Genomic DNA, 10,273 nt, shown 5'->3' on the forward strand with positions numbered 1-10,273 from the left:
CGGATCCCATTTTAATCTGTAGGTCCAGTGCATGAACTGGACTTAAACAATTAACGTGTGGCATGTGGTCTGTGATGAGAACCATCATTTCAGCGAACCTCTTGACAATGACTCTAATATCACTTGAAAGAATAGTATTTCTTTACGAGTAGGTCTTGTCAAGAAACCAGTTCCTGAAATTTTCTTCTGGAGGCATCGTAGCACCCAGCTGTTTATTGTGGCTGGAGCACGAGTCATGTGACTCATGCTATCAAAGCTCAATCCTTCCAGAGAACTCAGAATCACCAGGCAAACTTAAGCGAATATTTTGTTATTTGGGTTGCATAAACAACAGGCTTTAAGACGTTACGAAATTCTACGTCCCGTGGCCCAGGTATTTTTTTCTAAGACTGTACACCTTTGTTCAAAAACTCAAGAAACATTTAGATTTTTAGTAAGATCTAATTGAGTTGTCCATAGAGATTTATATTCACCCGTTCGCTCAATATACACCCACGATTTGCGGACAAGTGTGACGCATTGTTGCCCCTCCCCACCATCATGATAGGTCGCCACAGAGACCCTATATTATTGTCAAAATCAAAAAACTTTTCCAGTAGTAATAACCATTACCCATATGAATTCGATCCGTAAACATCTGTCGTGCGAATGTTCTGACAGAAAAACAAGAATTCTAAACATTTTAAGTGGTGAGTTTAATTCTCAACTGAACAGTTTCTAACCTGGTAAGTTTAGTACTAAACAGAAATCTTCGTAGTAGAGACAACGGCGCAACACAATTTGACAGACCATGATGGAGAATGTGGTTTGAGGTGAATGTAATTATGTAAGAAAAAAGTTGCTTCTTTGAGAAGATTAATGTAAACAAGAAAAAAATAGCAAGCAACCATGTTCCTAATTACGTGTTTACAAATCAAGCCCCTTCCCCCAGTTCACCAAAGAAAGTGGCAGCATGCTTTCGGACAACGTAGATCCCTGTTACGGATTCCCGTTGCCTTCTAATGCCACATGGTTTTGACATTTCTTCCCCATCCATAAGCTGTTCCGGTTTGACCGTCTTCTGCAGAATGCCAACAGCTTCTGCCTCCGTAATTCTGGCTGTAAGTGACCTTTCGAAGGTCGAACGCTTCTGACGATTTGGTTAATGGGGCGAATAACCAAATGTATATAAACAAGGCTCTTTCTTGGATGAAATCATACGCAGATCTTGTCTCTACAAGCACCATGAAGCTGGTAAGCATTTGAGCAGGTTACCGTCTATTTATTTTAATTCTAATGCGTTGTCTTGCTGATGATGCTTCATATAAGAAGCATAGGTATAGTGCTCCGTATCTCTTTTTCAAAGAGCGCACATATATTTCTGCTGTCCTTCCTCTGGAAAGCAAGCATCATAACGTATTAATCTTTCGGCAAGTAATTAATGACAATTCAGAGCATGTTACTAATCCATAATTTTCTCCTGGTTACCATATGTCACGTTCCCGGATTAACTTTCGTTGATATACTTACTATTATTACATTAGGAGAACCCAAGATGTACCATCCTACTATGATACCTCTTCAGACTTGGGAATCACTTGGGTATTTTTATGAACAATATATGAAATCTCGCACAGCCAGAATACCTTTTCAGCTGATATTAATACCACACCTTACACTCGAAAATAAACTTCTTGGGTAAATTTCTTATCTCCGGAAAACGGATGAAATTTGCTAGTTCATTTAATTTCAATATTCGTACTTAGGTATTCTGCATTGAGAAACATTGCTGAAGGTGGCATTTCGCTAAATTCAGGGAAATAAGCTCTATTTGCTACATATCGAGTAAGTTTTCTTCGTTTCTTTTGCCTTCGGTAACACGCAAAACGGCGGTCACAGTTTAACTCCCGTACTCGGCATGCAGTGTTTACACCCCACTGCAACCAAAAATACCTACGTAGCCCCACAAACCATTGACTCATAGCCCCACGAACCATTTCCGGTAAGGTTAGGTTAGGAAGGGTCACGTTTAGGTTACAATAGTTAAAAATAGGTTTAGAAAAAATATGCGTAGCCCCACGAACCATTCTCGCATAGCCCAACGAACCATTGACACATAGCCCCACGAATCATTGACACATAGCCCCACAAACCATTTGCCGAAACGTACCTTCTTCAGTTACAAAAACACGTGTTTGGAAACACTGACCGGGATTGACCGGGATTACGTCATCACACACAGGCTACATCCACCTGGAAGTAAATGGATGCAAGAGCTTTCGTGCATCGGTCACACATTTATATCGAAAAATAGATGATTTACAGGCAAAATTCAATGAACGATACGAGAAAACACTTCTACGAACTTCTACAAGAATAAAGAAACTACATTCGGTAAGTCATTTCTCCTGTAAATTTGAAGAAATCCGTTTTCCGGAGATAAGAAATTTACCACTTCTTGTTAGAAATAATACTGTATTAATCTTGTAATTATTCCTCGAGTATAAAAATTAAAATATTCATTTTCACATTAACTTACATCAGCCGTTAAAATCAACAAATCACATGACCTAGCAACCGACACACAAATGTCTTAAGGTTAGCCAATAACCATTGCCTACAAGTTTGAGTCAAACAAATTATGACATCATACTTTGATACAAGTATATACTTTTATGATTAACATATTAAACACTGAATTAGTAATTTATGTGGGTGCGTAGCACGTATATGTCGTGCGTAAAGCTTCTTTGTTTCAAAAAAGATAATAACATATGAATATAATATCGAGGATCAATACTACAATTTACTATCGATATTATCTATGCTTGTTTACTCAAAATGCTCTTGCTTATGTTATATCTCATTCTTCCCCCCCTCTCTTCCCCCCCCTCTCTCTCTCTCTCTCTCTCTCTCTCTCTCAAGATATTTTTCACTAATTTTTCTTATAATTGACAGTGAAATCTTGGCTTGAACATTAAGAATAACTATATCCTACTAGAATTGTCAATAATGAGAATATTTTTTGATTGATAGGTTTGATTCATTTTACTTAGTTCGTTGCCACTTTTGGTTAATCTCGAAGATGTGAAATGGTGAAAGGATGAAATAGATGAAGGGCAATGACAAGCATATAAGGACGACAAAACACAGGTCCATGGAGGATTATACTGGATATGGGTGCAGACGCCAGAGCCTCGCAAGTCTGCAAAATGCAGTCCAGACATTTGTGTATTTTCCGAAAGAGTCACCCCTTACACGTCAATAATGAGACGGAAAGTGAAAACAGGATGTTCTTCTCCAATTAGCATAAAAATGCAATACCTGATACAGCGTTACGCAATGATTGTGGCAAGAGAATTAAAATAATCCTATAGATAAAAATTTAAAAGTACATGTAGATTTAATGTTAACTTCACTCCTACAGCAAAACAATCGTTACTACTTTACTATAGGGGTGACACCTATAAATCATTTATTTCCCACTATTTTACATTGCTATCGTACTATTCTGGAATGCGGAACATTTTAGATGAAATAATGAATTTCTAACGAAAATGATGTCTATTTCTTACATTTACGAGTACTTACTGTTACTCGTTATTTCGATTCTGTAACACACATTATGGCGATAGCATACTAGTTGATGGCGCGTTGTGAGAGTGTTTTGTCGATTTATGCAGTGTTGCATTATTGTTCACCGGAAAATACCTACTTTCGTGTCCGGATTTGAAATTATGCTTATACCTCGCAAAACATTGACCTTAGCCTCACACACCATTGACATTAGCCCCACAAACCAATGACGTTAGCCCCACAAACCATTGACGATAGCCCAAAAAAAACATTCACGCTAGCCCCACAAACTATTTTCCGTGCGGTTAGGTTAGGTTAGGTTAGGCAAGCATAGTTAAAAAAATGTTAAAAAATTAAAATACTCGACACGTCATGTTATAGTGAAAACACGGCGAGTTTGAAACACTGACTACGGGGTGTACGTCATCTAACACATGGAACATTGTGCTCTCGTGCAGAAAGCAAATGGCGGCAGCAGCAACAGCGAGTCGGACAGAGATTTTCGCAGAAAACAACACGCATTCACATTAAAATCAATCAAAACTACATTCACGAACTTCAACAACGCTACAGAAAATGATTTGCGTAAGTACTTTCTCCTGTAAAAAGTAAGAAATCCGTCACCCTTATAGTAAAGTGTTACCAAACAATCCTGAAGCTCAACAATAATAACTGGGAATGTATAATATTAACTTTTGTAGGTTTATAATATATACTGTAGCCTTGCTCTGCAAAGCTATGGTATATTACATTTATTTAATGACAAAGATGGGACATATATTTATACACACACACTATATTAATTTATTGACAACGTACAAAGAGTATTGTACTCTATAACCACCATCACAGAGACCCTAAGAGCAAAAAAAATGCTGACAAGCCGAGAGCTCTCTTACTATCAGGTGAGTTCACAAGATTCAAAACGTTTGTTGAGAGTTACTGTCTCTTCTTCAAGGACTGACATGGAGAGATTGAGTGTACTGCAGAACGTGACTACTTAAGTTAAAGAGTTCTTCATAATTCTCTGTCAGAAATATCTTAATTATTACTTCAGGCAAATTACTATCCTATTGTTACGAATGGTTCAAGGGCGCACTCTGTTAGAAAAAAATAACATTAGTTTGCATATTAGTGAATAAATTGGGCGGGAAAAGAGAACTCTGTTCAATAGTTTTCTGGGGCCTCCCCGATGGCGCAGTGGTAGCGTCGTCGCCTTGTAATCAAGGGGTCCCGGGTTCGATTCCCGGTGGAGGCACATAGTGGTTCGGATCCCACTTTAAACTGTAGGTCCAGTCCCGATTAGCCTTACTGTGCATAAAGTGGACTTAAAACAACAAATCAATCCAATCAATAGTTTTCTGTGCAGAAGGTGGTAATATTGAGGTTGTACGCATTAGGAAAGGAAATCAAATTTCTAAGCAAAAAAATAGGACAGAATCTGTAGAGGAAATCTATGTCTCTTAATATACGGAGTGTCCAAAAATAGTGTTTACACTTTTGAACGTTAATAATGGGAACATTAAGAACAGCAAATATGAACTTTTTTGAGTGTTGCATACCTTAAAGTATATAGATGTTCATTTGCAGCAATACTCTGTCTGCAATGCTACATAACAGAACAGATCCACAAATCAACAAAGATCAGATGTGGTTTCTACAGGAAGGGAAGCACAGGTAGTGTCAATCGCATGTTTGATGTCATCCAGTGACCATGGCTTTGCGTGGTACACATCGTTCTTCAGTTTCCCAGAGGTAGAAATCTAACGGTGTTAAATTGAGAGATCTAGGTGGTTATTTGACACTTCTTACAGTGCTCAAAAGAAAAATAGCTCACCTCTGCCACTTTCGGTAGACAAATACCTACCGCCTGGTGGGCTGTGATGGAACTAAAAAGCAACAGAATGCCTACACACGCTCACACACACTCATTGTAGATATTGCAGCTTCAAATACAAAAAGGTCCAGACAAGTTATCTTTAGTTGATTCTCTGTTATTAAAATTCAAAAAGTGTAAACACTATTTTCGGACACTCTGTACTTACATTAGCTTACATTGACTGGTCATGGTAATGCGCTCCGAAGTCAAATCATGGTTATGGCATGGGTGTATCATTGTGTCTGTCCAATCTAGCATTTCATTCGTTACCATCCATCCACCTTGCCGCGATTAACTCAAGAGGTAGAAGCGACGTAAACGAAATAAAATAGTAACAGAAAGGTATTACATGGCAGCATATGTAGTTTCTCTCGTTGGTTGATTCATTTAGTTTGTGTTTTAAGTTCACTTTAAGCACAATAAGGCTAATCGGGACTGGACCGAACTACTATGTGCCTTCACCGGGTATCGAGCCCGGGTCCCCTTGATTACAAGGCTAGTTTCTAAGCCGGAAGCAGGAAGTCCTTCGTAAATTCAATAACTTGTTCGAAAGTAATTGATAAACTATTAAAGCTCTGATGAGACTATTTATTCAGTTAAACAAAGTTACACATTGCCTAGAAGTATACTGAAGGGGTGGCCTTTCCACGTAGTACACCCAATTGTCAACCTCACTTCCTCATGGTACACCCTGAACTGATTTTTGCAATCTAACGTGGCTCTGGCGTCTGGATCTACGACCAGCATATCTCTTGTAAAGCTGTGTGCATGTTGTCCTGTGTTTTGTCCTTGTTTGTGCTGAGTGCTCCTTCACAGACTCTGCTTTTAACTGAAGTCAGAATATTTTAGTCCTCTGACATTACACTTATGTTAGATTAGTTATATTTTGATTACGGTAAGGGGCTGGACCCCTTATACTGTGACGGGTGCAAAATAGCCTAAGGGCTGACGCACCCGAAATTTCAACTTCATTCATTCATTCAAGTATTAAAAAGTATCTGTGGACGTTTGTCGGTTTTGAGCTCTCACCACAAATGTTCTCGAATTGAAAAAGAATACTTATTATCAACTGTTATTTTTTAAAAGTGTTATTCTTGCCCTGAGAAACGTCCAACATCCTAATGTTAAACTTCAATGTAATCGACGTGCTTGATTGTTATATAGATATGCGTACTCTTAAGAAAATCAATACGTTAGCATCCGTAAATTGAAATCCCAAAAACTCGTACACAAATGTTTCACCCATACTTCAGTATGGAGATAAAATGACAAATATCAGTGATTCCAAGAGATAGCTTGCGGTAATGATAAATATATGAGAAAAGCATCAAATAAATTATTCAGTGATGCCAGTTCACACATGCAGTTTTTAAACAAATCTTTGAACAACCCACTGACATTTATTGTTTTACTTTTCAGTTTCTCGTTTTGTTCTTTGGCGCCCTTGCTGCAGCCAGCCCCCAGAAAAAGGGCGAACCAATTCCTATTGTGAGATCGATTGTCGACATACACCCGCAAGGAAACTACCAATACAGGTACAATATGTATAAAACTATTACAAAACTACGCATCAAATTAAACACACGTAAGGTTTACTATGTACAGCCAAGGACACTTCTGTTTTGTAACGATTCCATTGAAAGTAAATGGAGTCGTTACAAGCCAGAAGTGTCTGTGACTGTACAAAAGGCTCCAGTGAATGAACATTTCTATTGTATACACTGAACTCTAATATTTTATGAACTCATTGTCCTGCACCGCGGCCGTACTGTCTATGGCGCCATGCTTTGGGCTACGAGACGCGCGCCTGGGGAAGAGTAACAACTTTTCTCCTCAAATTTCGGCCTGTGTATGGTCACTTTTGGCCACCCACCATCGTGAGGGAGTTGGAGCGCTACGAGTGAGTAGCGTAACCCGGCCATAAGAACCTACAACATCGACTGTGTGTTCGTGGTGCTGACCACACGTCACCCCGTAACTGGTTGCATAATATCCCACCTCGGTAGGTAGGGCATGGCTCTCACTGGCTGTTGTGCCACGGGGTATTGTATATTACCCGTTCGTACACCTCAGGTATTCTGAAACGCATTTTTTATTTCATTTCTCAGATATTGACGACAGAGGGAGCATAATTAGCGTAATAATTGTTTCTGTGGTTTAAGGATTCAGTTATTTCAATTGGCCTCTGTTGAGTCTCTCAGAAATTACATATCTAATAACTTGACATTAATGTGTCACCACGCTAATATGAGTATGTATTATTATTTAAATATATACCTTGGCACTGCAACAACATCTTATAACTGTGAAAAGGATTAATATGAAAAGTGTGCTGGCTAGTAAAAATTAATTTTTCTTTAGATTGATGTAGTCCCTATTTTCCCTATCTGGTGATAAAACATCATTACTAGTAGCAGTGCATACGGTATGGAGAACACAAAAACACTTCCAAAAATAATATGATATTCAACATATATTTTATATACGATCATAAGTCGATGACATAGTATAAACATCTCAATAGGAGATTTCTCTTAACTTCAAAAACATAAAGGAAATAACTTTAAGATACGTTGAAGTTTATTTGATTACTACAAATTAAAAAGATATTTTAAAAGACTCTTACGAACTTTTATAAAATACATTAAAATTTTAATTGAAAATATTTGTTTTCTCTAAGACGAATAATACTCCAATCACTATGGTTGTTTTTAGTAATGTTCAAACACAAAGCGTTTATTAAGTCTCCAATATAGCTATATATTTTTAAATATGAAGTTAAATAAATATATTAATATACTAACCACTATGGATCTCATAGTTGTCTTACCGACTGAGTGCTTCTTAGAGATCTAGTCACGATGTCGTAATCGAATTTTCTTGGTTCAAGCCACAGCTTGGGCATGAGTATTTTCGTCAGCTTCATCTCATCATAATTCATTCTCATATTAGCAATATATATTCGAGGGTGATTCAAAAGTACGATAACATGGACAAACTTTACTCCACAGATAGATATTATACATTTATTTTCAACATAGTCACCAATGTTTGTCCAAAACATTTGTTCCAACGGTACATCAATGCCAGAATAGAAGATATCTTCATCAAGCCCTGAAGTCTTGTCGAACTTCGTATCGCTTGTGAATCGTCAACTACATAGGTGGTTCTTCAATGGTCCGAAGAGATGGAAATCACTGGGAGCTAGGTCGGAGATGTAGGGAGGATGGTTCAGTACCTCTCACCGGAAGCGCCGTAAGAATTCACTCGTGCTGTTGGCTAAGTGTGGTCGGGCGTTGTCGTGCAGCAACACTTAGCCTGTTCAGAGTAGGCCATGCTGAAAGCCTCCCGTAACAGTTTCAGTGTTTGACAATAACCTGATCACACTACACACTTCCACTCTTGACAATGCTTTCGTGAGCGCAGCCATCTTCCAACTAATATTGCGAGGGTCTGACGTAACATATGCACCATCTAACGGATGTGTAATAAAGCTGTGTTCTTCTTCTGCGAACCTGGGGGGAAATTCGAAGAACATGAGGGATATGATACTCGTGAGAGTTCCTGTTACCTTACTTTTTGAATCGCCCTCGTATATGTTATTTATATGTGATGTTGTACAACTATCAACTACATTATTCTGATTTTTTATATTCCTATATTTCCTGCTTTGTATTTACTTGCGCATAATGCAATTACTATACTTCATCTTACTTTTTGAAGCTATGAAACCGGAAATGGAATCATCGCCGAAGAGGAGGGCCAACTGACCAATGCTGGAAGCGAAGACGAGGCCATGGAGGCGAAAGGCTCCTACTCCTACACCTCACCGGAAGGAGAAAGGGTGGCCATCACATATCTGGCCGGACCAAACGGTTTCATCCCTCAAGGCGACGTCCTCCCGACGCCCCACCCCATCCCGGAAGCCATCCAGAGGGCTCTGGACTTCCTGAGGACTCTGCCACCACAGGAGGACAAGAAGAAGAGCCGTGGTTAGGACAAACAACAACATATCAACAGGGAAAATCGAAAAAAAAAGAAAAACGATAAAAATTCCATTACGATGAATGTAAATGATACTGTAGTCTCTTTTACAAGTCAGAAATAAAAAATTAATATACTCAGAACTATAAATTGCCTTTATTATAAATTACTACAAATTATGCTTTCCATGAAATTTTACACACTCAGTGTTGCAATCTTTTCAGTTAACATCTCAGAATGTGCCTGGTATAGATAGGCAATTCATAGTCTCAATACATTTTGAAGTTTATGGACAAATCGACTAATCGGGACTGGACCTGCTGTTTAAAGTAGGTTTCCGAACCACTATGTGCTTCAATTGGTATCGAACCCGGGACCCCTTCATTACAAGTCACATGGTTAAACATAGCAAATTTTGTTTATTTAATAAAAAAATCGATTCTCGTTTAGTAGTATGAAACTGTTAAAAGCACATGTTAAATACCTGTAAAATAGCGGAATGAATGGAAAACTGGTTTAATCAAAAGTTGTTTATTTTTGTAATAATTAATAACCCATGGCGCGACATCCCTCTAAGGGCCTTGGCCTATCTACCGACTGCCAGTCTCCCTCCCACAATCCTACCTAGAGGTGTGGAGTTCTTCAACCGGTATTGGCATGACGTGGGGTCAGTACGTCGAACCCTCAGCCGTTATAGGAGATTTCCAACACCGGGTTACGCTACTCACTCGTATAGCTCCCCAATTTCCTCAAGATGGTGGGTTGCCGCCGGTCCTATACACAGGCCGAGAACCCAGAGACTGAACCCAGGCGGACTCTAATCAATGCTATCCCGCAGTCGGAGCCAAAAGTACA

The 10,273-nt window shown here is 38.8% G+C and overlaps 1 protein-coding gene across 1 annotated transcript; it reads left to right on the forward strand.

The window, feature by feature from the left end:
* Positions 1–1,206: 1,206 nt before the first annotated feature.
* Positions 1,207–9,553, forward strand: LOC146002041 (larval cuticle protein LCP-17-like). The gene is made up of 3 exons (XM_083139754.1): positions 1,207–1,233; positions 6,854–6,969; positions 9,158–9,553. Exons 1-3 carry the CDS (start codon positions 1,225–1,227, stop codon positions 9,429–9,431), a joined length of 399 nt encoding a protein of 132 aa, XP_082995880.1. The 5' UTR covers positions 1,207–1,224; the 3' UTR covers positions 9,432–9,553.
* Positions 9,554–10,273: the final 720 nt, after the last annotated feature.

This window comes from Lepisma saccharinum, chromosome 18 (assembly GCF_977018435.1).
Source record: "Lepisma saccharinum chromosome 18, izLepSacc3.1, whole genome shotgun sequence".
NCBI lineage: Eukaryota > Metazoa > Arthropoda > Insecta > Zygentoma > Lepismatidae > Lepisma > Lepisma saccharinum.

Bases quoted from the DNA above. Each gene is read 5' to 3' on its own strand.
- LOC146002041 (XM_083139754.1), top strand. The intron at 6,970-9,157 runs GTACAATATGTA...TACTTTTTGAAG, and splicing joins CAAGGAAACTACCAATACAG to CTATGAAACCGGAAATGGAA.